We start from the raw sequence: 26,542 nt of genomic DNA, 5'->3' as shown, positions 1-26,542 counted from the left end.
TATCAACTCGGGAATTCTATCTTTGTTTACTCGGAAAATATATCAGCCACTATATCGATGATCGCCGGGTTAATATGTTCATGAATTCATGCATGTATTTAGCTTATTGCATTTCCCTCCTCCCATTTAAACTTCTTACTGAGTGATTATATCTACATATGCACATATATGTCGATGAGGTATTGACATGTGATGTTGAAGGTCAACAAAGGTGAAATCAAACATTTGAAATCCATGGCAGCCCAATACCAGATCGTACAATAATACTTCATCAATACAGATCTTGATCCAATCCAATTCATCTAATACAGTCTTTCTAGTAATAAGTAGTACAGCCCCTGTTGTAGGCGGTGAGCGGGCGGGGAAGACGCTAAGCTCGATAAGGCAAGCAGCAGTATGATGAACAAGAGACCAGCTGTTTTGTTCCGACCTCCAAAATGGTGTCACAACAGCGAGCATCTTTTGTGATGCTCGATCCCACCATGGACTCATCCACACTCTCAATTGCCATCGACCCGGTAGCTTTGGTGACCACTGAATGTATCACCGTCACCTCGTCCATGCGCAAGCATGCCCGCTGGGCTCATTCCTCGGTCTCCGCCATCTTGGGCGGCAACGGAGCCTCTCGTGTTTATGAGCGGGATAACTCTGTTCCATCAAGCCCAAATCCACGCAGGACAGGTCAATCGACACCTCGCCCCGATGAAGAACATGTCCTGGCTAATCGGTGGGGTCTGCGAGGGAAGAAGGGAAAGAGCATGCAGGACAACCCATTGATATCCGCATTTACACGACTGCGGAGTGATCTCAAAGACTGCAAAGACATCCGAACTTTTGATACCCCAGCTTTACTTCATCCATTCCTACAGGTCGTTCGCTCCTCTTCGACCTCCGCCGCAATTACCTCCATCGCCTTGGTCTCCATTACCAAGTTCCTCTCGTACAATATCATCAACCCGAATTCTCCGCGGCTCCCCGTAGCCATGCAGCTACTTTCTGCCGCCATTACACACTGCCGATTCGAAGCTAGCGACTCGTCCGCGGACGAGATAGTCCTGTTGAGGATCCTGAAGTTGATGGAGGGTATACTTTCACGACCTGAAGGCGAACTTTTGGGCGACGAGAGCGTTTGCGAGATGATGGAAACCGGGTTGAGCATGTGCTGCCAGAGTCGTCTGTCCGAGGTACTACGGAGATCCGCCGAAATGGCAATGGTCAAAATGTGCCAGGTGATCTTCATGCGTCTGTCGCATCTTGATCAAGAAATGCCCGCAGGGCCGGATCCATTCGCAGGCGAAGATACAAAAAAGGACCCACCATCTCATTTGAAGATGGATCCGTCAGTCAATGGAGACACCGTCACATCGCAGCACCTGTCAGCCATCAGCGCAGATACCGCAGCCGCAGAACGGAACAGTACCAGTCGAGAGGGGTCACCCGAGCAGGCAGGAAATGGTAGCGCAGCAGCTGCACCACCGAGCCCGCAGGATGATGCCGAGACCGAGCTTCAGCCCTACTCCTTACCATCCATCAAGGAATTATTCCGTGTCTTGATCGACCTGTTGGACCCTCATAACCGGCAACATACCGACACCATGCGCGTGATGGCACTCCGCATTATCGATGTTGCCTTGGAGGTAGCAGGTCCCTCCATTGCTCGGCATCCCAGTCTGGCTGCCCTGGCCAAGGACGATCTTTGTCGATACCTCTTCCAGTTAGTCAGGTCAGAACACATAGCTATTCTAACTGGCTCATTGAGAGTGGCTGGCACCTTGTTATCGACTTGTAGGCCAGTTTTGAAATTACAACAGGAACTCTATCTTTCATATTTAGTGGCCTGCTTACACCCTCGTGTGGAAATACCGCGAGAACCCGGCATCGACCCATCGCTCTACGAAGGCATTCCCCAATCACCGAAATTGGTGAAGCAGCCGGCTACGCAGGCCAATGGCGGCAGACAGACACCTGTTCCCGTTCAAGATCGACAGAAATTGGGACTAGAAGGTGGAGCGAGAAGGCCCGAAGCTCGAGAGGCAATGGTAGAAAGCATTGGCATGCTGACACGCATACCTAGCTTTATGGTTGAGCTTTTTGTCAACTATGATTGTGAAGCGGACCGAGCAGATCTGTGCGAGGATATGATTGGATTGCTCTCCCGCAATGCATTCCCAGACTCTGCAACTTGGAGCACTACGAATGTACCCCCATTATGCCTGGATGCTCTTTTGGGCTATGTCCAGTTCATTTATGACCGGCTGGATGATGAACAGATCCAAGGAGACTATCCTCCCCGGGAAACATTGAAAGAACAACGCCACACGAAGAAGCTGATTATCAAGGGAGCACAGATGTTCAATGAGGACCCCAAGAAGGGAATTGCCTTTCTCGTAGGGCATGGCGTTATTGAGGATGCGAATAATCCTGTTCTGGTTGCTCGCTTCTTGAAGGGAACTACACGTCTGTCGAAGAAAGTCCTCGGGGAGTATATCTCTAAACGTGGCAATGAGGAGTTGTTGGGCGCATTTGTGGACCTCCTTGACTTCTCAGGGCGCACTGCGATCGAAGCCCTCCGGGAACTACTCAGTTCGTTCCGATTGCCGGGTGAATCGCCGCTTATTGAGCGAATTATAACGACTTTTGCGGAACATTACATGGAAAAGGTGAACCCGGATGCTATCGCCGACAAAGACGCACTGTATGTCTTGACCTACGCCATAATCATGCTGAACACCGACCTCTACAATCGCAATGTGAAGCCACAAAACCGTATGACTTGCGCTGGGTTCGCAAGGAACTTGCGAGGTGTTAATGGAGGTGGAGACTTCACGGAGGAATTCCTGCAGGATATTTACGATTCTATCAAGAATAACGAAATTATTCTGCCTGACGAACACGAAAACAAGCATGCGTTTGACTATGCTTGGAAGGAACTATTGCTGAAGTCCTCATCTGCCGGCGACGTCATAGTTGGAGAGACCAACATGTATGATGCCGAAATGTTCGCGGCTACATGGAAACCAGTGATTGCGACCCTTTCATATGTCTTCATGTCTGCATCTGATGATGCCGTGTATTCTCGCGTAGTCAATGGTTTTGACCAGTGCGCGCAGATCGCTGCACGCTATGGCTTGACTGAGGCATTCGACCGTATCGTCTTCTCCCTTGCATCGATTAGCACTTTGGCTACCAGCAAACCTCCAAGCACAGCGCTCAACACAGAGGTCCAGGTAGGCCAAAAGAGCGTGATGGTAAGCGAGCTAGCCGTCAAATTTGGTCGAGATTTCAGAGCACAACTAGCAACCGTGGTGCTTTTCCGAGTCCTCTCAACGAACGAGGCAACTGTCAACCAAGGCTGGGAGTATATCGTCCGCATCTTGAGTAACTTGTTCATCAACTCTCTCATTCCGCCATTTGACGGTGAACTCACCTCCGAACTTGAAATCTCTCCAATTCCATTACAGCCTCCATCACAGGTGGTCGATCGGGATGGACGCAACAACGACACTGGGATTTTGTCGGCATTCACATCTTACCTTTCAAGTTATGCGGCAGACGATCCCCCTGAGCCTTCGGACGAAGAACTTGACAACACACTTTGCACAGTGGATTGTGTGACTGCGTGCTCAATCTCCGAAATCTTAACAAATATCAAGTCAGTAAATATGCTTCCTTGAATGACTTGTGGCCATTATGCTGACTTCTCTCGCAGATCTCTACCGTTATCTTCATTGGAGGTGCTCGTGGAGGCTTTGCTGTCCCTGCTTCCCGAGGAGAACGCACCAGCAGTTATTGTCGTAAAATCCGAACGGCCGACACCGACCTCGAGGGCTCCTCACAATAGAGTCGACCCCAACCAGCCCAAATATGATCCTTCGATGATATTCGTTCTGGAATTGGCAACGGTGCTCACTCTCCGTGACGAAAAGAGCCTGGAGGTCCTTGGTGAAAACCTGGCAACAACCCTTCAAACACTCGTGCGCGATGCGAAGAACCTCCATCCGCTAACTGTGTCTCGCGTGGTTTCTTACCTCCTAAGTCTTTTGCGACTGAGCCATGTATGTACCCTCTATCCTGTGGGTTTGATAAGCGTGATTGTATACTAATACTGCTCTAGGACCAACACTTCATGCGGGTACCTGTTGTGCTCCACGCTATTTCTGGATTCGACCAGGATATCTTGGAAACCGTGGCCGTAGCAACAGTCAAGGGTCTTGCTAGGTGCATTGCTCATACAGGCCGTCTACGAAACGAGATCACAATTTCTCCGGACTTCTGGTCAATCCTGCACAGACTTCACCAACACGAGGCAGTCGCTTCTCTTGTCTTCGATCTTCTCCAAAGCATTGTTGAGTCGATGCCCGATATTATCACAGCCGACAACTATGAGTTCGTAGTCAGCCTGGCCAACGACTTTGTCAGCGCCGGGCGTGTGGGATCTATTGAAGAACGACATAGGGATGTCCAAGCCCGTCGTAATAAGGGGGTCAAACAATCCAAGTCAAGGTAAGGGTACCATGCAAATATCTCTAGTATTGATACTTACCTCTCCCATAGTGAGAACCAAGTTGTGACTCGCGGTATCAAGGCAATCGGCCTGATCTATCACCTGACTGGGCGTGTCCCGGCTCTTATTAAACAATCTCACCTCGAGGAGAACGAAGGTAACAACCGACCCTCTGACATTTGTATTGCGGCGAGTTTCTAACATGTTACTTTCTAGCCTGGGCCGCCTACTGGTCCCCTATCTTCCAGTCCTTGACCGGTCAATGCATCAACCCGTGTCGGGATATCCGACACCATGCTATTTCCACACTGCAGCGATCTCTCCTTTCTGCCGAACTGATCTCAAGCGACGACAAGGAGTGGACAAGCATCTTCGATGAAGTCCTATTCCCGCTCGTCCTACTCCTTTTGAAGCCAGAGGTCTACCACTCCGACCCTGTTGGCATGAGCGAGACCCGATTCCAAGCCGCAACCTTGGTCTGCAAGATTTTCCTGCGCTTCCTCGACCAGCTGCCCAACCGGACAGGTATGCTCCCTCTCTGGCTCAGGATCCTGGATATCCTCGACCGCATGATGAACAGTGGTCAAGGCGATAGTCTGGCAGAAGCAGTCCCCGAAAGCTTGAAGAACATCCTCCTAGTCATGGCTGATGGAGGCTACCTCGTGTCCCCATCTCAAGACCCAAGCAAGGAGGAAATCTGGGTCGAGACCCGCAAACGCCTTGGTCGCTTCTTGCCGGATCTCTTCTCGGAGATCTTCCCCGATGTTCCCAACGAGCCCGAGAAGTCTCCGGCCGACGCCGTCTCATCCCCAGAGGAGCCCCGCGAGGCAGAGAAAGCCACCGAGGCAGAGCAGAAGAGCGAAGATACTGCGCCTCAGCAGGACAGCGAAGAGGCAAAGGAGACTGTCAATGGCGAAACCCAACCTCAAGAGGCAGAGGAAAGTACCTCCTAAAGGAGTGTCGTGCCATTTCATTTCCGTGGATGTATGATGTATCTTGCTTAATCTCTTGACTACCCTACCGTTTTCGCGTTTACATTAGAATAGCGCCGGAATCTATGTTTCACATGTAGATATAGCTTGATTTGATGATCGGCGCTGCGTGCGAGAAGACTACCCATGTTTCTGTTTACTTTGTAACTATGATGTGCGAATGTCAAGGATGGCTTCATATCAACGTAAGGGTTACTTGTAATTCACCAATATAATGAAAATCTGTAGTTAACAACACACATCGAGATAGACAAGTTGGGACGCAGGTAGGTGTATGCCTTTGGGCAATCTACTATACACATACAGATACAACACTAGAACGCCACGTGAACCAGGTATCCCAAGACGAAGATAATAAAATCAAACAGAAATCAGAGAGTCAGAAGCCTCTCTTGATTAACAAATGGAAAAAAAAAACAAGTCATGATTTGAGATGCAGTGTGCTGTGGTAGCAGAAAAAAAAAAGGGGGGGGAACGAGGTGGCGATCAAACGCAAACACCCATACTAGAATGCGTCAAGATAGCAAGTATACGACATACAATTCGACGGAGACACAGAAATAACAAAGAGATAGGAGAACGAGTCAGCAAAAAAAAAAGGTTCATAAGATGTTCCCTTTCTCTTGAACAAAATAGCCCATATCAACTTCTTCCTCTATTCATCGTCCATGTCAAGATCAATAGCGTCGGGGTTGGCCTCAGAAGCAGCTGGTTGTTGGCTGGCAGGAGGGCGGTTACCACCCTCTGGGCCGCTGGTGGCAGCCACGAAGCCAACTGGGGCACGAGCTTGACGCTCTAATTCCGCCATGGCATCTGCGCGTCGTTGGTCCTCATCGCCTTCGCCTGGTTCGCCTGTTTGGAGTTGTTGTTGGCTCCTGGCAATGGCTTGCGAAGCAATGAAGTTGACGTCGGTACTGTAGATAACGTTAGAAAATGTGTCATCAGGTTTATAGTGGTGGGTATTACATACTTATATTGAGCTTGCACACTTCGCTTGATGCGAATCATCTCACCGAAAGTGTCGTCGTTTCCGTGGTTGACTTCGAACAACTCCCACTTCTGCCAGAAGGGAGCGTTTGTCCGGGGATCGCAGAATTGAGATGCGTGGCCATAGATCGCGCGAGCACGATCAATCTCGCCAAGTCGTCGCTCCATCTCCGCGAATTTGAGACACATTTCTTTGGCCTCTTGGTCCGGCAACGCGGCAATAGCGCGTTCGTAGATTGGTCTGGTAGATGTGAGACCGAAGTTGGAGGCCGATTTGGTGATATAAAATTCGAACATCTCGAAGCGGTCCTCATCAGACACTGCCCGAGTTGCACGTTCGTAGATCCGCATCGCGTGCCGCGCGAGACCGCGCTCTTCTTCCAAGTTGCCGTACATCAGGTAAAGAGACTTGGCAAACTTAGGGGGACAATCCTCTAAGGCCTGCTCAAACAGGTCTCGGAGTCGCTCAATGCCGATCTGGCGGTCCACAGCCTTGGTCAAGTACAAGTTCCAGAGTTCGAATGCAACTGGATACATGAAAAGATCCAAGCCTCGCTCGTATACCTTGAAAGACTCTTCGAAGTACTTGTTTTCTTCCAAGAGATTGGCATAGTTGACGACAGTTTGTGGTGTGGCAATGCGAAGCTCGAAAATCCGTTCGTAGACCTTTTTGGTCTCCTCCAGAGACGAAACACTCTCAACGAGATCAACATAGAAACTCCATAGCTTCCAGCTCTTGTGGATTCTTTGCTGTGGAGATAGTGTCTCGTCGAAGTAGTCGACTGTCGATTTCTTAGGTGCCTGTGTCGCCTTCGCCATAATGCTGACTGCTTTGTCGAAATTCTCGGCGCGGAGCTCCATTTCGGCCCATTCGCACCAGGTCTCTGCCAATTCAGCTACAGACTTGAATGGAACTTTGACAGCCTTGTCAAAAATGACTCTTGCAGTATCCAAGTCCCCGCCGTTCTCATAAAGTCTGGCATAATTGACCCAAAGCTCGGAGAATTTCCCAAGCGCTTTCTTGGGGTTAATTGCAGCAATGGCATCTGTGTAGGTGTGGACAGCTTCTTCCTTGTTATCGCCCCAGAGTGCCACTCTCTTTTCCCATTCGATGACGTTGTGAGGGTTCTGCCGGAGGAGTACATCGTTTACTAAGAATGGTCTGCGGTCCATCAGCTGCTCGAAGCGCAGCATGCGGAGGTCAAGGTCAAAGTCGGCATCCTCGTCTGATTTGCCCTTGTCAGAGCGCACGGCAGCGCTCTCCATCAAGCTTCCAATGATAGACTCCTCAAACTCGACATAAGAGTCGAAGATGAGGGTGAAATCACGAACCGTCATGACAGTAGTGATTCCTTCCTCAAAGACATCCCGTGCCTTCTCGAAGTTGCCCTTAGTGATCCAGTATGTGGCCAATCCGGCCCACAGTTTGCCCCTCTGGTCTGCAAAGCGCTCGATACCACTCCGGAGAATGGCGTCAACATCAATTCCGACCTGGGGGCCGGTCTCAATCTTCTTGGCCTTGGAGACTAAGAGATCAACCATCTCGGACCATAACTGGAATGGACCCTTGCCATTCTTGGACTTGAATCGTGGGTCGTCGAGGATATCCATGAATTTCTTCACGGCTTCCGTATATTCACCCATTTCAACGAGCAGCTCTATGTAGTCCTCGATGTTCTCGGGGTGAATTTGCATATACCGAGCAAAGATCTTGATGGCGGTCTGTCCGGAAGCAGATCGAGCGAAGCCTTTGTAGAGTCTCCAGATTCGGTTATGCTGCGTGACTGGCAGAGCGCGAAGGGAACGGTCGAAGGTTCGTCGAGTCTGGGTCACCATGGGCTGCTGGAGGAGGAAGGAGAGGTACATTTCCCAGATGCGCGGCATCTTGTTCAGAAGGATCAGGGCTCGTTCGAAGAGTGCGTTCACTTTCTGGTATTCGGCGCGATAGACCGTGGGATTGCGGCCCTTCAAATGCTTTGTTCGGAACTCCAGATACTAGGATGGTCAGCAAAAGCAGAGGACTTGAAGTTGTAAAAAAGTCACTTACCATCTTCCAGAGCTTGTAGGAACGCGGTAATTGCTTGCAAGCGCGCTCCATGACCTGACAGAAACCATTCGATTAGTGACGATCCTTAGCGACTCGGTTGTGGTGGGTGACAACATACAAATGCCTGCTCATAGAGCGTGCCATTTTGCTGTTTGAATTCGATATAGGCAAGCCATGGCTTGACACTACTAGCGTCGCGAAGCAGATCTTGTTCGTAGATAATGTCTTGATCAGTCTAGCGATGAAATCCAAGTAAGCCTCAAGTTCAAATGGTCCAATGGGTCATAACTTACAATCAAGTAGAGGTCCGGCCGGGACGCAGATGGTCGATCCATTTCTGCGTGCTGCCGGTGGGATCTCGGGGGCAAAAGCGTCCCTGGCATTGCGCCACTCAGTCGAGCGAAATCCAATTACACGATCAACGTGTCAACATAAAGGAAAATTGCATAAACAAGAGGCTGCTGGCGTGCGCGTTTAAAGCCAAATCTGTTGACGGATGAGGTTCCCACATTTGTTATCACGTGACTAGTCTGTATCAGGTGGGCGGTGGAGCTTTATCGGCGTCATACCAATGTGGCCGCGTTGCTCAAGCTGAACAACAAGAACTATATTGTGATATTTGTTCTGCTGCAGTCATGTCGGGCGCTGTTGTGAGTTTACTTTGGAATTGAAATGTTATATTGACTTCATCTGACCTCTGTTCAGGGCCGAGAGGCAGTATTTCCAACTCGCCAATCATTGGGATTGATGAAGAACAAGCTGAAGGGGGCGGAGATTGGCCATAGTTTACTAAAGAGAAAGAGTGAAGCTCTAACAAAGTAAGATTCATATGCCTTTTTTTCTTCTTACAGTGTATACTGACCCTCTATCCTGTGCAACAGACGTTTCCGAGGTATGATGCGACACATTCCCGTTCCCCACCTTATCAAGGCGCTAATCATACTTCGACAGACATCACACGCCGCATCGATGAAGCCAAACAAAAGATGGGTCGAGTCATGCAGATTGCTGCTTTCTCACTGGCTGAAGTGAGCTATGCGGTAGGCGGAGATATCGGTTACCAGATCCAGGAGTCCGCCAAGCAGGCTCGTTTCCGCGTGCGAGCCAAGCAAGAGAACGTTTCTGGTGTTCTTCTACCAACATTCGAAAGCTACACGCAGGAGGGCGTCAATGACTTCGGTCTGACAGGTCTAGGAAAGGGAGGACAGCAGATTCAACGCTGTCGGGAGACATATGCACGGGCTGTGGAGACATTGGTGGAACTGGCGAGCTTACAGGTATGCATGGTATCTATTCAGTGAACTGGGATATCGCTCACCAATTGCACCAGACTGCCTTCCTGATTCTGGATGAGGTGATCAAGGTTGTCAACCGAAGAGGTAAGTCATTTACTCATGGACTGTGACGGCTTATGGCTGGTAACTAACTTGCGTGATATAGTAAACGCGATGTAAGACCGGAACTCGTGAATTCGGTCCTTGTTCGGTATACTAACATATCTTCAACAGTGAGCATGTTATCATTCCCAGAACCGAGAACACTATCAAATGTTTGTCCCGTCTACTTTGAGTGCCCCTTGTCCAGGCTAACCATTCTGAAGACATCAACTCCGAACTCGATGAGCTTGACCGAGAGGAATTCTACCGCCTGAAGAAGGTTTCACGCAAGAAGGAGAGAGACGTTGCTGCCGCGGACGCTGAGATCCTCGCGGCCCGGCAAAAGGCCGCAGAAGAGCAAGCAGCAAACCCCAAGGTACCTGCTGCTACTGCTATCTTTGTCCAAGAGGAAGAGGCGACAGATGTTCTGGGCGAGCAGGAAGACAACGATGTCATTTTCTAGACTGCTATTTTGTTTCGTATTGATACTCTTTTCTTGTTGGCATCTTCTTTTTTGACCGTGACATGTACCACTTTGTATGCTCATACTTGTTTTAGCCCTGTGGCTCGTTTCATCTACTTTGGGAACTATTGAACTTCATGTGATACGCAATCTCGACACATTGCGACAGCAGTGTAACAGTGATAAAGCTCTCCGTATTTCTAATACACATGTACCTGAGACAAGACCATCCAAAACGCCAGAAAGAACGAGACCGGGATATTTTGTAGGATGCAACAAACCCCACACGACTACTGTCGCTGGTAGGTAACGCGAATCGCCTTGCCCTGGTCGCCCATGGGCATGCCAGACGTAGCCTCCTTCGCGCTGATTGCTCCAGCCTCGGCCTCGTATTCGACGAATGCGATTCCCTTGCGACCGGGCACCAATCTGACTTCCTGGAATCCCTCGAACCGGCCAAAGATAGCAGACAGACCTTCCTGGGTTGCATCGTCTGGCAGATCCCGCAAGAACAGAATTTTGTTGGGTGGTAGGTACTCGTCCGGAACGACAGCAGTCGTAGCAGCAGCGGTGGGCTTGAGACCGGCACCTTTGGTGGTCTTGGCTGGGCGTGCGGGTTCGATGGCGGCAGCAGGACGCTTGAGTTTCTTCTGTGCTTCGAGGGCCTCGTGGGCTTGTTTGCGTTCTGTGAAACAATTATTGTTAGCATGAATTGAGACTTTATATCTAGTGCGCTAGTGTCTGTTCAACGTACCTTTCTCAGCTAAGCGTCTCCGCTTGTGAGCCTCTAGCTCGTCGCTGCCACCTTCCCGCTGGACTGTGGCATCACTGGGTGTCTTCGCGTAATCCAGCACCATAGGCTTCTCGAAGAGATCGAAGCCATTGATATCCTCAATAGCGCGAGTGGCGGAGTCGACGTTGTCAAAGACGATGAAGGCCTGGCCCTTGGCTTTGAGGTTGGTCTTTGCGACGACCTCTAGAATGGTGCCATATTCGGAGAAGATCTCCTGTAGGGCATGCTTCAACTGGTCAACTTTGATTCGCTCGTCTAAATTCTTGACCTAATCAGTGCGAAGGACCGTCAGTATGGTAATGCGGGAGCGGAGTGGTGATATGATAGAGGGGGAGGGACAGGCGCACATATACTCTGTAAGGACTTGTTAGCATGGGGATCGATTATGCAGATATAGTTAGTACTCACGTCGCATTTGGAGGAATGCCAGCTGTAGAGACGGCTGCCATGTTTGCGACTGTTGGAGCTCTAGAAACCAGCGAGGTCGAGCTTCTGACTTGAGGCGGAGAAATGAAATCGGGGATAAAACAGTATCATATTCTATTATAGTGAGCTCCTTTACATGAACTAGCATCATTGGTCTAGTGGTAGAATTCGTCGTTGCCATCGACGAGGCCCGTGTTCGATTCACGGATGATGCATTCCTTTTTTGAATTTTATTTTTCACTTCATTCATTTATCTTCCACCAATGGCTGGCTATCTATACTCAAATTAATATTGTTCTAAAAATGGCGTTACTATTTCCTATTAATTTTGAAATGTATGGTACCTTTAATTACCGGAGTCCGTAGATCATCCGTTTTGAGGTGGTTGCACATGTGCAGGATGTAAGGTTTTGAAAGGTTGACGGGTAAGATAAGAAACTCTTGGCGGATGCCTTATTCATACCTTACTTGAGACCCCAGGCGCCCCGTGATATGTTATGTTCAAGGGTTGTTGTACCTCTTAATTCCCTAATATAACCATGTATTCACCAAGCAACTAGCCACCTACCTAGGCACCCATCCGAAACATGCATTTCGCAACACTACTATCCCTCACAGCCCTCGCGAGCATCAGCACAGCCAAAACCGCAGGCTGCGGCAAAGACATACCTGCCAAGTTCCCAACAGCAGGATCAAGTCGGAACCTCACCCTCTCAAACACAGACCGGCAATACAGACTATACATCCCGGCCAACTATGACAAGAACAAACCAACGCCGGTATATTTCTCCTTCCACGGGGCGACGCGCGACATGCTAGAGGAAGAAAACCTCTCCCAATTCTCAAACCCGGAATTTAACCCCAACGGAATTGCCGTCTACCCGGACAGCAAGAATGGGTACTGGCTCTCCAACCCGTTTGCAGATACGTCGCGTCCCAACGATCTAGACTTCACCAATGATCTGCTCACGCACATGGAAGAATCCCTTTGCATCGACACAAGCAGAGTATATTCGACAGGCAAGTCGAATGGCGGTGGTTTCACCGGCGTCATTGCCTGCAACGCCACGGTTGGGAGCCGGTTTGCGGCCTTTGCAGCTGTCGGCGGCGCCTGGTATGATACGGACGATATAGAGGGTGTGGGGCCGTGTGCCCCCGCTAAGCGGGACGCGGGATATCCTTTCTTGGAGATCCATGGTACGATGGATACGACGGCGCCTATCGATGGTGACACGAAGGAAATCCTTGTTCCTAAGCTACCTGTCATTGATATCCTACAGGACTGGGCGAGCCGAAATGGATGTGGGGACAATGCGAAGTGGGCCAGGAATGAGACTGTCTTTGAAAAGCCGCTTGTAAGGCATGCTTCCTGGGACTGTAAAGGGAAGAAAGGTATTGTTCAGCATTATCGCGAGACTGGAAACGGCCATTGCTGGCCGAGTACTGTTGGCAATGATGACTATTTGCGAAACTCCCCTCAGTGCCCGTTGGGCAAGTCGGCTTTCAATGCGACCGGATACATATTTAACTTTTTCGAGGAGGATCACTTGAATAAGTCTAGCACACCCGCCGGACCAAGTACTAATGGTACTACTAATGGTACCTTTGCTACTCAAGACGAGAACCAAAGCTCAAAGCTTTTACACCCCATGTCCATCCATGCTTTGTATCTTATAGCTTCAGCGGTTGTTTTTAACTTGATAGACATTTGAGTTCCATAGCATATCTGTGGAGCTGATGTTTAGCCTCCTTCCAGAGAAAAAACGACCTTCAAATTATCCACCTGGGGCTTGAGCTCTTTAGGCAGAGCAGACCAGTCTTCGTACTTGACAATATCAGAGTCTGTCACAACAAACAGGTATTCTGCAGCGCATGATCGGACCTAAAAATCTTACTGTCAGTACCGTAAATCCATTGATTTGAAGTCGAGCGTACCCTTGGGAAAGGATGCAAAAGCAGTCCAGTCATCTTCTTCAGAACACCATCTCGTAACGAGTCAATCCTTGATAATGCAGCATAGACTTTGACTGCAGCTTCCAATCGAGCTATATTTGCGGATCTGAAATGTGCTTTCTGGACTAGTGTGAACAGTTTTCGGAAACTAAAGAGAAATAAGATGTCAGTGAATGATAAAGATATATAAGAAACAGAAAACGAGTTGACAAACCTTGGACCTAAAGCTTCGGGGATAACAGGAATATAGCTGTCAATTAAAAATGCAACAAACTCGACGGCAGGAATGGCAAACCGGTCATCTTGAAGATTATCATCCAGGATGGTAGAAAGATCCTGCAAGAAGACCATCAATATCTCCTGGTGTCGGGGTTGGGCTTGGGAATTGAGGAATTGAGTCAAAGCCGAGCGAGATGCTCGGACGAGACCTTCTGCTCCTGAGATAGCAGAGGTAGCAAGTCCTTGTAACAAAGGAAGACGAAGCCAGTCGATATCCTGCAGGGTAAGTAGCTGAGCGAAGTACTCTTGTGACGAAACATGACTGAAGTGCTCGAATTTTCTGTTTCTGTTAGCATCCGTTATAAAAGTTTGCTTTATTGGTCGATACCTTTGAAGTGGAGGTAGATCCCCTGCTGATTCCCAGAAACCTTGCAGAGAAAGCCATGCTTGAAGTCTGACTTTGTCAAGCTTTTCACACGCAAGGCGGCAAAGACACCCAATCAAATTTTGAATAAGTGGTGAGCGTGATGTTGAGTCCAATTGTCGTCGAAGCAAAGACCCGACTGCTTGGATTGCCTCGACTCGAATAAGAGATCCAACATCACCTCGTCTGTCAGTGGTATAATCATTCAAGAATTCCACGAAGTTGCTCGCAATTGCATCGGTGGAAGCTAAGGTTTTGTTAGCCCATCTCCGTACCAGCCAGTAAACAAGGGATATTACATACCCATATATGGCAAGATACTGGTTGCCAAGCACTTCACAGCAGCAACTCGTTTCTCGATGAGCTCTTCCTTCCCAGTGTAATGAAGGATCTCGGTGACGATGTCTTCTTGGACATCACTTTGTGCTCCGAGTTGCTTGAACACTGTTCCGAGTGCTAGAATTTGACCGCGACCTGTCGGCAATCGCCATGAAGTACGGAGATGAGTGAACCAAGTACGCACAGTTTCCTCCTGTTTTGATGGTGATAGGAGAGGGAACATCTGCGCCAAGGCGGTTGAAGATGTTTCAATCGAGACATCATCACTTCGAGAGACACAGAGGGAGAGGATTTGGAGTGCTCGATTCAGAAGTGGTTGTAAAGGCTGAGCCAGGCCAATCGTGGTAGTAGACTGAGAGAGGGAGGAGATCAAGCAAGATGATGCCTCTGCTGTCAACTCAGGGCGCGAAGTCTGGAAGGTCAAGTCATCATCGGTAGGGCTTGATGCAGAACCAAAAATATCCCAGATGTTGGCTACTTGAGAGGAAACAGCCCTGGCTTCCGGGATATCTCTCTTCTCAGCTGATGCTTCCCATTGGGAAGTAAAAGCATCGACTGTCGCAGCAATAGACAACAGACAGCCATGTCGTGATTCCACGTCATTGCGAGAGATGCTGGAAAACATTTGCAGCAATTTATCCAGGACCAGATTCATGGTTTTGAATTGCCCCTGCATACTCAAAGTTCCAATAGACTTAGCCGCATATCTTCTAGACTCGGCATCTGGAGAACCAATACCTCTCCAACCCAACAAAGCATCCAGAAGTGGAGTCCAGTAAATCTGATCTAGAGAGGCTGTTGCTTTGGTGACATCAATTAGCGCACGAGAGCGTCGTGCAACGGCATGATAATCCACAATCTGCACAAGGGGGATGCCCTGCGCGATGGTATTGGGGTGACGACCAATCAACTCTTGTAGCGCAGCAGATGACCCGCGTCGGATGTTTCCAGATGGATCAATACAGGCAGCACAAATGAGTTCCACAGCCAGCTTTTGCAGAACATCGACCTCTTCCTGGCCAGATTTCGATGATACTATTTGGGCTTGCAGCGCCATGAGTTCTCGTGTTGTATACTTTCGAGACATGGCCCAAATACCGAAGCATGCTGCATCTCGTACACCAGTTCCCACAGAGCTGCCAGTAGAAGACCTTTGCTCGAAGCCCAAACCAGCCACAAGTGATTGAAGAATCTCAGGTAGTTGGTGAATGGGAGGTGCCCGGCGGAAAAGTAAATGTGACAGTGACAAGATTAATCCTTGCCATCGCTGGGCATCGACTGCACTGAGATTACGTTTAAGGGTGTGTGGGCCAATCCTCCGCGCTTCCGCTGTCGTCATGAGGGAGCCATCATCTTTTTCAAACAGAATATTCTCTCCCAACGCGTGAATGACCGCTTCTATGACCTCGGTTGCCATTTCTGGGTCTAATTTCAATGTGATAATGCTGAGTGCTTTGCTCGCGGCAAATCGCACGGGTGTATCTTTGTCGGCCAAGGAGACCAAGAAATGATCGATTGCTTCTTCCAATATGGTCGACAACACATCATCCGTGGTGCGGCCGTCATCTCGCTCATTCAAAGATAAGGCCATGCCAGTGATGTTGCGAAGGATCTTGACAACAATCTTTCTGGCCAACGCTGAAAACTGGATTGTTGCAGAGACTGAAGACTTCCCTTGAGATACACTAAGAGTCTGCTGGAAGACATAGCTGATCAAGGGAGCAAACTCCTCTACCTGGCCCGATGCGCTCAAGCGAGCAATGAATGTGAGGATACCAATACAGACGTAGACAGAGGGCGATTCGACGTTCTCGGTTGGTTGAATTATAGCAAATGCCCACTTTGTCAGGCCAGTTAGTATACCGAGCGCTTGCATGTCTCCACGCAAAGCCAATCGTGCTAAAAGTGCTGTCGCTGCCTCGCGTTCTTTACCCGGCGCACCGATATAGTGCAACGACAAAGAAAGAACCGACCTGGCGACCATAGGAGTCTCAGATGATAACCAAGTCAACTGTTGCAGATTGTCGTAGGGCACCGGAATGGTATCATCAGATAAAGACGACAGGTCAAAAGGAGCAAGCAGAAGATGTGAGAGCCAAACCAGCATCACATAGCGTTCTTCCCAGATGAGCCGCTGGGGTTCAGATTCAACCAGTTCTTCAGAATTGGTTGGCCGGACCGCATCCCATTCGATGAAGGCCCGAAGCATTGAATCAAGATATTTCGGCTCATTGTTTAAGAACCTACTAATCACTTTGACGCCACGGACTTTGCAGAAAGTGTAAAGTAACCTGCAGATGGCTCTTGGTAGGGGATATTGATTTCTTGTCTGGGATGACTTCACCGAAACAGAGCCATATTGGGTGCGGTGCTTGACCAGATATGCTAGAAAAGCGTCCACTAATGGAGGCAGCAACGTCTGCAAATGTGGATCTAAGAGCTGAGGCCACTCTTGAAAGGGTTCAAGCTGTATATATGATCAATAGATGGGAAGATAATTATGTATGCGGTGCAGTCTTACAAGGCTGACAAGCTTCTCTGTTTTGGTGACCTGCGCCCATTTACGTGGGGTGCGGATGGGAGTCCCAGTTTGGGCTCTCCACAATAGCGAGGGTAGCTTTGCCGAAAACTCGGACACCAAATCCCCAGAGGCCCGTTGAAGCTTCACGTCTCGATCCTCGGCGGCGTCCATGGTGGAATGCTGGGTGATGCAGTGCATCTTGAAGATTGCAGTGTTGGGAATAGCGTCAACAGCGGGACCGGTCATGTGACGCCTAAGTATATAAAAGAAAAGTTTACGATTTAGTTCACCATGCGAGTTCGTCTGCAGGTGTACAAGTAGACGAGGAAGAAAGATGTATTTTGTATTCGTCGTGCATGGTACAATATATTTTATGGCTTTTGAAGCTATCCCACCCGTCGATGGCTCAACCTTTAGAAGCTCTCTCCATGATCACATCCTCTCTACCGCTTCTCGGGATGCCTTCGCCCAGTCCACCATTTTCCAGAAATAAAAGCCCTCGATCGACACAATGATCGACTGCCCGATAAGAATTCCACACCATAGTCCGAAAATGCTCCAGTCCAAGACAAACGCGAAAGCAATGCCCAAGGGCAGTCCCACGAGGTAGTAGATCGAGAGCTGAACATAGCTACCTAGATCCGGTCGCCCTACAGCTCGCAGCAAGCTATTCAAGGAAGTGGCCACAGCATCAGGAATTTGGACGACGGCACCCAATGGAAGCAAGAAGAAGATCAAGTGCCAGACCTCGCCGATATCACTAAATAGGCCCGGGATGACTCCCCGGAGCGCAATAATCACAAGCATATTTGTGATACCAGCACCGAATGAAGCAAGAACCATCACCTTGGCTGATGTTGCCGCACGCTGGAGGAAGCCTGCTCCGATTAGATAGGCAATGTGTGTGCCACCAGCAACAGCGATTGAAAACGAAATTTGGAATGCAAAGTCTGAAAGTGTCGATATAGCAGCTTGGGCCGCAAGCTCGGTCGCGCCTAGATGGGACGAAACGAGCGTCATGATTTCCCATGCGAGGACCTCGGCTTCGATCATTAACCAACTTGGAATGGCAAGCTGCAACATTGGACCCCAGCCACGCCACATCTCCACAGAAACAGGGTGCCAGCATTCAGAGCCCCTGATGAAGATGACATAGAGTGCCAGAAATACGGGCAGAAGACTGTTTGCGATCGCAACGGCGATAGGCGCACCGATGAAGCCCCATTGCAGTCTCTGGGAAAAAATGGTATATTAGTGAATAGCTCGGAGTTGTACGGTTGAATAACATACCCAAACAAATAGCCATCCTATGAAAATATTCAATGTAGAACATATCAATAGAACCACCAGACTGGCACTGAACAATCCCTGTGCCTGGAAAAATCGTTTTCCAGACTCAAAACACGCATAACCTGGAGCGCCGGCGATGGCAATTTTCAGATACAGACCCGCGAGAAGAGCCGTCTCGTAAGACTCAGACGGTAGAATGAGAAGAAAGATTTGATCCGCATTCCACCATATAGCACCAATTGGGATCGTGAGGACGAGCATGAAAAGCGTCAGTCGTTGAACGTGAAGTCCGACCATGGTCAAATTCCCTGAGCCATATGCTTGAGGACATAAAGTATCCAAGCATGTTGCTAGCCCTTGGAAGACAAAATATCCAGTGATCTGGGCAGTCATGTTGGCCAAGCTCACAGCGCCAATTTCTCTTTTCCCCAGGTGGCCCACCATGAGAATGCTAGAACCGGTCAATGCATGTTGAAGTAGGAGCGATATCATGAGGGGGGCCGAGTATCGCGAGATAATTGCTAATTCTTGTCGCCATCCTGACTTCTTGGAACTATTTACTGCTTCTGGGTCGATGTCGCGCAGCAAAGGTGAGGATTCTGTGGCATGATCTTCCGAAATCATCGTGAAAGATTTTTTTTTCCAGGGCGCTGGGAGCTTTCCGAATTCCCAACAGCACACTATATTCTTCAAATCGAGTTCATGGAAATACAGAGGTCGTTCAAAGGATCATTTAAAAACAGAAGGGGAAAACAAGCATTCAGTAGCAAAAGCGGAGATCTGCAAGCACATCAATCCTTGCATTGGTCGCGACAATTCCACTATATTACCCCGTAGCATGGGCCTATCATCTACTTTGTACATCAAGTACATTTATAACATGTCATTCAGCAAACTACTTATACATGGCTCAAAGTTCACATGCTAAATTGCCAATTGAAGATTCCAAACTTGTTCGAGAAATGCCCGTGAGAAAATATTGCTTTTTCCTGGTTTATTTGATACGTAGCGCCCTTGATCTCTTTGTGTGATATGTATAGAAGCTTTACAGTACTAACAGATCTGTGACACCGTGCGACGGACATTAACGATCGGGATCCAGGGAATCTACGGCAAGGTCAAAGGTCGAGGTCACAAACTTGTCACCGTAGGCCTTTGCGAGCTTGGCCACGGTCCTTTTGATGTGCATGATGAGGATCGCGACAGCTAGGGTATTCCAGACATCATTATCAAGATCTGCAAGATCGAAATGACCAAGGAACTTGAGTCCATGTGTTAGGGTTTGGGGATGGGGATTGGTGTCCAGAGAGATGACAGAAAGAACAGGTCCACAGATGACGAGGGCGATCAATGCCGGCCAGGCTTGTTCGCCATTATGGGGTGCAGCGAGTTGACTCTGCCAGGTATCGGATAGCTTATTCAATATTGTAGCAACTTTGTCAAAGGCTTCTTTTGACATTTCGTCGTCACGTTTGCAATAGATGACGTGCACAGGGGTTGTGTCCGGCTTGACTCTGACACCGGCATCGCTCAATGCCCAACGCAAGTATTTCTCTATTGATTTCTTGATATAGATCTCAGGACTGATATCAAGGATATTGCAGTAGTCCCTCACATTGCCACATATCTTTAGAAGCTCTTGAAAGGCACGAATCGCGTAAAATTCGGAACACTGATCGTTTCCAAGGACGAAGTTAAATTCGTTAAGTTTGATTTTGTAATCTACCCCAGAAAAGAACAGCGACTCTGGAAGGGTAGAGAAATCTTTCTCCCAGTGTCTGTGAATGGTCGGCATGCAGCCACGAGTAAGAAGTTGGTGGGCAGTCCGCTGTTCGTCTGGTGACAGGTCATGGCCTTGAGGGAGCTCTACAGCATCAAGTAGACGCTTAGCCCTTTCTCGGGTCAGCCTATTCTTGAGTATATCCTCGCGCTCTCCTCTCAGGACAAAGTACTCTTCCTCGCTCTCATAGTCGAGGTCACTTGGCTCAGACATTGACTTATCCGAATCAGATCCCCTCTTCTTCCTGGCCTTTTTGGCTTTTGGCTTTACCAGGCGGCCGTTCTTGGCTGAGGGATTCAAGGGAGCCCTCTTCGATCGCTGTACGCATAGCGAGGAAGAAGAATCGCTGTTATCGCTATCATCACTCGCACTATAAATCTTGTATTCAGGGGAAGACGGCGGGTCCGTTTCCCAATTTTCGTCCTCACTGACGTCGGTGTCTTCGGGCTGCTCGCCATGAGTTGCAGAGTTCTCCGGCTCAAATTCAACTCGCTTATCCGGGTGATGATGCTCTGTTTCATCGGCGAGGAAGACTCGTTTTTGGGCCGAGGCCGCCTAGTATAGAAGTCAGTAAGACGCAAGTGAGTAGGGACTGGAGAGAGAGATAACTAAGGTCAAAGTGATATAATAAGCTATGATAAACACAAGACTTACCATCTGACCCTGTTCGTTAAAATGAGCAATCGTGTCAGGAACGGTGTACAGCGCTGAGGAGCTTGCCGGCTCCTTGGAATGGTCGAGGGTTGAAGCTACAACCGCCGGTCGTGACAGGACCAGGGTAGCAGGAGAAGGAGAAGGGCGTGAATTGATGATAGTCTTTGGTTCGTGGCGAGGGATGCAGTAAGTTGCGAAAAGTCCCAGGCGGCGAGGAACCTAGTCTTTACACAGCAAGTGTCGAATTTTAGGGTCGTTGTCCCAAGTCTCGTTAAACCAGGCTGGAGGGGATCCCGTTTCTGAACTTTCAGAGAAGTTGATATGATATTTGATATTATCGACTTTTGGTAGCACCCCTGTTGATGGGTCTCCCATCAACAGGGTGAGACACGTTCTTGAACCGTCTCTTGATGGGATGGGAGCGCGACGACGGTTGGCTCACCTTTGGAGTGGGCTGAGGGTGTGTTCTTTGTTTCCCGAGAGCAGGTTCTCTTTGTTGCTCAAAGGCACGGCCTCGGCGGATTTACTTGAGGCTCGAAAGCGTCGACGAAATAGGTGTTTGTTTTTTGGCAGCATCTTTGAAATAGACCTCGGTAGCTTGATCTATTTCTGGAACAAAGAAAAGAGGAGTCAAAAAGATGTGGTAAATTGGAAAAGACATCTGGAAGAAGAGAGGACAAAGGTAGAAAGAAACCTGTAGGTGCTCGACTTGAGAGTCCCATCCCGGAATTTGACATCACATCTATACAAACTACAAATTAGACAAATTAGACAAATTAGACAGGTGGGATAGCTTAGTTCGTATTTGTATCTCTTTCTCTCCCTACCACGAATAGCTAGAACATAATACCAGACATAATGCGCACGAATCCCTGCAGGGATCTACGGTATCTTCATAGATCTTCAAACTTCGTCATTTCTCATCAAACTCTCTTGAAAACCACATCACGCAATTCCCATATGGGAACCCATCCCCTCTCATTTTTTGAACATCAAATGCCCGACATAGAATGAAGTCATAAACCCGACCAGTCGGAAGGAAAACTTAGAAAAAAAGAACTTGGAAGGGGAAAAATAGAGCAAGCAATTTAGATAAGCACACAAAGCAATCGAGCAAAAGCAAACTGGAGGTTTCATTGACCATGGTATCCGGCGGTCAAAAGCATGTCAGTGAGATCCGGTCCACACCGGCACTTAAAACGAAACTGCGATTGGGTATGTTGAAGCAATTTGAAGAACATGAGGTGCTGGCGGGAGACCCGCGGCGCGCTAAAGAAACCGGACATGTCGGCATTAAACCCCCCGTAGACCGAATTGACACCCTCGTCAACAACTCGTGACAGGTGTCCAAGCAAGCAATAATTATCCCGATCACACATCGGTGGGATCAAGCAAAGTCAGCAGTATAGGAGAATCCACGGAATTCTTCCTGCATGGCTTGCGAAAGCACTAAATTAACAAGTCGATTAGTTACAATTCATCTTCCAGCATACGAAAAGCCAAAAAAGATCTTACCAGATTGTACAGGCGTCAGGACTGGTGTCACACTGGTGAACTCCTGGTCGAAGTTGCTTGTATCGGTAGGACTGCTGATTGTGGGGATAAATGGCGGGGGGACCCGCTTGTGGTAGATGTCATCCCAGTTGATGTTGCGGAAGAAGGCATGAGACATAACTTCTTGGGCATCGGTGGGACCGGAGCCCAGGCGCAACTCGGGCTCACGAGTCAACAGCTTCTGGAGAATCGAAACGGAGTCGCGAGGCATGTGAATGGGGTAGAGAGGCTCATCGGCAAGAATGGCATCGTAGATTTCATCCTCATCTTCACCACGGAACGGAGACTGCTGCAAAAGCATCTGGTAGATGAGAACACCGAACGCCCACCAATCCACAGCCCGTCCATACTTCTTGTCCAGCAAAATCTATAACAAGAGTCAGCTCATCGGTACTTCAAAAAGACACAATCAAACTTGATCCCACTTACTTCTGGGCCCATGAATTCAGGAGTACCACAGAACGTGCTAGTTGTACCACCATACCACATGTTCTCCTTGCAAAGACCATAATCAGCAATTTTGATGTGACCATCCAGGGTCAGCAAAATGTTATCGAGCTTCAAGTCACGGTAGATGACACCGTTCTCGTGGAAGTACTTGAGTGCCAAGCAGACCTCGGCGGCATAGAATCTAAAAACACGTGAGCCTTTCCAACCTTCAAAAACAGGGCAAAGACTAAACAACAGGACTTACTGTGCTCTCTTGAGGCCGAATTGGCCACGCTGAATGTGCAACATGAGATCACCACCACTGATATACTCCATGACGAAATAAACACGAGTTTCGGTTTGGAAACAAGCGTGCAAGTTGAGAAGGAAGGGGTGACGTTCCTTGTTTGCGATCAGGAAAACACGCTTCTCGGACTTGGTGCTCTCCACTTCATCGTTCTCGATAATGAATTCCTTCTTCAGTACCTTGATGGCATACAACTTGCGGGAGCTCTTTGTTTCAGCCAACATGACCTTTCCGAAATTACCTTTTCCGAGAACAGCAAGGAAATTGAAGTGATCCAATCCAATGCGAGCCTTTGCCTGGGCTGTACCGTCGTCCTTGGCAGGGGGGCAACTTGCTGTTGCGGGGGCATCTGCTGATGTATGGGCTGCGGAGGCGGGGCCATTGGGTAAGCCGCAGGCTGCACCTTCTGCATAGCCTGGGGAGGAGGCTGATGCGGGAAATTTGCATAAGCGGATGGGTCATAATGGGCGTGTTGAGGCTGCGGAGGTGCCTGGGGTGGCGGCATAGGACGGCCCATTTCAGCTAAGATTTGATTAGTACTGATATTCTCTCTTCAATGCATGATCAGATATCGCATACTTGGGGCTTGCTGGGGGCTACGTAGCCCGGTAGCCGCGGCGGCTGCGGCGGCGGCGGCGGCGGCAGGTCCAGTGGGCGATTTCGGTGGCATCTGTAGGCGCTGCGCAGCCTGTGTAGCTGTTGGTGACTGTGGAGTCATGAATGAGTTAGTGGCAGCGTTTACCGCTTCTGCGGAGGGTTGTCTAGGAATAGCCCCGTAGGGTCCTTCCATCGGCTTCTGGGGGTAGGAGAGGGCAGCGTTGTCTTGAGCGGGCTGGGGCGGACCGCCTGCTCGAAGGGTACGGTTGCTGAGGCCAGAACTAACAGAGGCAGACTTGTTGTGATGCTTGGTGCGAATCAATGTCTCTAGAATTTGGTTGGCGGCTTCCATCGTCATTCCACAGAAATCGGGCACAAGGTGAGTGCATTGAGCATGGCACGTAAGACTACATTCTATAAAGGAGGTCAGTATGGACTAGAAAAGAAGCTAGTATGTCAGTAATATGCCTACCAGAGCAGCGCTTGGCGTTTTTGCGCCCAAAGGGAAGCAGATAGCCACAGTGGCAACACCAGTTCGCCGAGATGTTGGAAAAGCCTTCGAATCGGTGGGGAATGCGGTGGTTGATCTTCTCCTCGTCCGGATCGGTCTCGTAGTTGGCTTTGCTGATACACTTGGTGACAACCTTGGGGTAACACTTGCGGTGGCAGGTGTACTTGCAATCCGCACATTGCATGCCGGCAGCATACTTGAGGAATTCTCCACACAGTGCACAGCGCATAATGTTGTAAAACTGCTGGGTGACGAACTTGTGGCCTTGCTTCTCGTGAACCTCCTCCTTCTTTTGGCGCACAGCACCTTGACGGTTAAGACCAATGTCAAAGGGACGGCGGTCCTTCAATTGTTTGGCTATATCCAGTTAGCACATGAGGCTGCTTCTTTGTGGGTTAATGCAAGTCTTACCGAAGCTCATTTGAAGCTGAACTCGGCCAACCGGTTCCAGAGCAAACCATGAATCGATCATCACAGTCGGGGGAGCATTTGAGCTCTCTCCACCGTGGTGTCCATGTCCACCATGCCCCGAGGTGCCCGGGCGTCCTCCGGAGCTAGGGCCATGCGAAGAACCCATGGGAGAACCAGCTTGGTCATGTCGAGGGGATCCGCTATCGCCCATCTTATCTGCGGATACCCAGCCAGATGCATTAAGCTCCGTCTCGATTTTCTTGCGACGCATCTCCTCCGCGATGTCAGAGATGCGCACCCACAGCATACCGATTGGGACTGGGCGATCTCCCGACTTGTCATAAACAGTTAATTCGATCTCGTTTGCCTTATCGATATCCATGGAGAAGCCTTCGTCCAGCCATTTATCGTTTCGGGTGGCCTTGGTTCTCGCTTTGATCGTGTCTTCAACCTTGACGACAATGTATGTCTCTGGTCCTCGCGAAAATCGCGAGCCCGCCGCATGGTCCACGTCCTTGACCGCATGGATGCGCATTGTCAGCAGACCTGTCAGCGGCTTGCGCATATTCGGGCTACTAAGACTCTCATCTGAACACTAGTTAGTAACCATGTATCATTATGGTCGCAGAAAAATTGCTATATTGTTCATACCGTCTGGCGCATCGGAGGATTCAATATCAACATGAAGATCCTCATATCGCTTGAGAGCCTGCTTTAAAAGCTGAATCTTTTGGTTACTCTCAATGCGACGGCCCTCGGCATCAGCTCGACTCTTTCGGTCGCCCTCATCCTGGTACAGGCGGACCATCTTTTCGATACCGGCTTTATACTGCATTTCCACGCTCAGCTTGAACTCCAATTGAGACAGCATGAGTTGAATCTTCGGTCCGAGATATGGAGTGTCATACTTGATCAGATCTGAGACATAATCATTCATATTAGCATTCCAAGCGATTTAAGCTCAGCGCAGCATTTTTGAGGGATTTGGCAGGAGCAGTATACAAAAACGTACCTAGCTTCGTGTAGTTGGGCCTCGCCTTCGGGATCGGAGCATGAGGTCGGGGATCGGAGTATGGGGCACCGGATGGCATCGAGCCAGAGCCACCTTGAGGGTAGTGACCATCACCGTGCTCGCCAGCGTATCCGGGGTCTTTGGGCGGGGGAGCCGGGCCTCCGCGCTGACCAGGTGAGCCGCCTTCCTGGTTCATCTGACGGATTTGCAATTCTCTCATTTTCTCCTCCAGGTAAGCGATATTCTTGCGGCCATCGCGAATGTTGGCGTCGACTCTCTGTTGCACGAGGGGATTGTCGGTCGACTGCCGCATGTTACTGGCAGCGGTGATGAGGGCCTTCTCCCGCTCGATCTTGCGGAAGACCGAGGCGATCAACTCGTCCCCATCCATGATGGCAGGTCTGACGAGAGCAAAGAGCAAGGCTGGCTCAAATTTCAAGGGTGCGCTTGCGCCAGGTCAAGGTGGGTTGTTGGTGGGAGAGGATTCGCGGGGCTGTTGTTGACAAGGGGCGCAACGGGCGCGGGTAATGCCACTTCGGAAAATGTGAGACAGACTGCCCGCGATGATCGTCCAGTCGACTTACAGCCGAAATTGAATTGATAAAAATCTGGGGGAAAAAGAAGAAAGGATCAAATTTGGAGAGGTAAAAACGGAGAGAATCCTCGAAATTTACCAGATGAATTAGATCCCGGAAAGAAGTCCAGGCGGGTGGTTACTGAGAGGTCCGTACTACCACGCACCTCCGATAAGGAAGGGGCGAACGTTTTAACAGTTAACGGTAACAGTCCACTATTTACATGTGAATATTTTTAGATTCTTCTATATATCTATATCCAACCCTTATATGTCCGTTAAATGACTCCTATACTAACATCGTACAGACACGCCTCATACTTCCGATCCCTTTTGATCGACAATAGCCGGAACGGTTTCAACACACCTGGCACTTCAC

At 49.3% G+C, this 26,542-nt stretch overlaps 8 protein-coding genes across 8 annotated transcripts; 3 read left to right on the top strand and 5 right to left on the bottom strand.

Annotated features, from left to right (window-relative positions):
- Positions 1–437: 437 nt before the first annotated feature.
- N7447_007737 (SEC7-like alpha orthogonal bundle) lies at positions 438–5,457 on the top strand (the record flags this gene model as incomplete). Its single annotated transcript, XM_057231999.1, has 5 exons — positions 438–3,652; positions 3,710–4,055; positions 4,115–4,503; positions 4,555–4,661; positions 4,721–5,457. The coding sequence occupies 5 exons, from the start codon at positions 438–440 to the stop codon at positions 5,455–5,457; spliced, it is 4,794 nt and encodes a 1,597-aa protein (XP_057083764.1).
- A 694-nt stretch (positions 5,458–6,151) lies between these two features.
- Positions 6,152–8,997, bottom strand: N7447_007736 (mRNA splicing protein SYF1; the record flags this gene model as incomplete). The annotated part of the gene is made up of 5 exons (XM_057231998.1): positions 8,824–8,997; positions 8,649–8,765; positions 8,531–8,584; positions 6,467–8,478; positions 6,152–6,410 (listed from the first exon to the last, which is right to left on the bottom strand). Exons 1-5 carry the CDS (start codon positions 8,911–8,913, stop codon positions 6,152–6,154), a joined length of 2,532 nt encoding a protein of 843 aa, XP_057083763.1. The 5' UTR covers positions 8,914–8,997.
- A 168-nt stretch (positions 8,998–9,165) lies between these two features.
- Positions 9,166–10,369, top strand: N7447_007735 (H(+)-transporting V1 sector ATPase subunit D; the record flags this gene model as incomplete). The annotated part of the gene is made up of 8 exons (XM_057231997.1): positions 9,166–9,180; positions 9,236–9,348; positions 9,412–9,422; positions 9,482–9,807; positions 9,861–9,909; positions 9,971–9,980; positions 10,039–10,079; positions 10,131–10,369. The coding sequence occupies 8 exons, from the start codon at positions 9,166–9,168 to the stop codon at positions 10,367–10,369; spliced, it is 804 nt and encodes a 267-aa protein (XP_057083762.1).
- A 290-nt stretch (positions 10,370–10,659) lies between these two features.
- On the bottom strand, positions 10,660–11,611 carry N7447_007734 (U1A/U2B'/SNF family RNA-binding protein; the record flags this gene model as incomplete). Its single annotated transcript, XM_057231996.1, has 4 exons — positions 10,660–11,054; positions 11,124–11,430; positions 11,510–11,516; positions 11,571–11,611. 4 exons carry the CDS (start codon positions 11,609–11,611, stop codon positions 10,660–10,662), a joined length of 750 nt encoding a protein of 249 aa, XP_057083761.1.
- Positions 11,612–12,175: 564 nt separating this feature from the next.
- Positions 12,176–13,300, top strand: N7447_007733 (CE1 family esterase; the record flags this gene model as incomplete). Its single annotated transcript, XM_057231995.1, has 1 exon — positions 12,176–13,300. The coding sequence occupies one exon, from the start codon at positions 12,176–12,178 to the stop codon at positions 13,298–13,300; it is 1,125 nt and encodes a 374-aa protein (XP_057083760.1).
- A 29-nt stretch (positions 13,301–13,329) lies between these two features.
- N7447_007732 (tubulin-specific chaperone D) lies at positions 13,330–17,215 on the bottom strand (the record flags this gene model as incomplete). The annotated part of the gene is made up of 6 exons (XM_057231994.1): positions 13,330–13,470; positions 13,524–13,689; positions 13,756–14,100; positions 14,149–14,431; positions 14,488–16,990; positions 17,045–17,215. 6 exons carry the CDS (start codon positions 17,213–17,215, stop codon positions 13,330–13,332), a joined length of 3,609 nt encoding a protein of 1,202 aa, XP_057083759.1.
- Positions 17,216–17,476: 261 nt separating this feature from the next.
- N7447_007731 (MATE family efflux transporter) lies at positions 17,477–18,958 on the bottom strand (the record flags this gene model as incomplete). The annotated part of the gene is made up of 2 exons (XM_057231993.1): positions 17,477–18,277; positions 18,335–18,958. 2 exons carry the CDS (start codon positions 18,956–18,958, stop codon positions 17,477–17,479), a joined length of 1,425 nt encoding a protein of 474 aa, XP_057083758.1.
- A 460-nt stretch (positions 18,959–19,418) lies between these two features.
- On the bottom strand, positions 19,419–25,980 carry pkcA (protein kinase c; the record flags this gene model as incomplete). Its single annotated transcript, XM_057231992.1, has 11 exons — positions 19,419–20,669; positions 20,769–20,987; positions 22,294–22,689; positions 22,752–22,953; positions 23,017–23,285; positions 23,366–23,580; positions 23,638–24,069; positions 24,128–24,523; positions 24,578–25,165; positions 25,229–25,495; positions 25,590–25,980. The coding sequence occupies 11 exons, from the start codon at positions 25,978–25,980 to the stop codon at positions 19,419–19,421; spliced, it is 4,626 nt and encodes a 1,541-aa protein (XP_057083757.1).
- Positions 25,981–26,542: the final 562 nt, after the last annotated feature.

The sequence above is a fragment of the Penicillium robsamsonii genome (assembly GCF_028829455.1).
Source record: "Penicillium robsamsonii strain IBT 29466 chromosome Unknown utg000004l_segment0_segment0, whole genome shotgun sequence".
NCBI classification, from domain to species: Eukaryota; Fungi; Ascomycota; class Eurotiomycetes; order Eurotiales; family Aspergillaceae; genus Penicillium; species Penicillium robsamsonii.
This window is presented reverse-complemented; position numbering and strand designations above follow the sequence as displayed.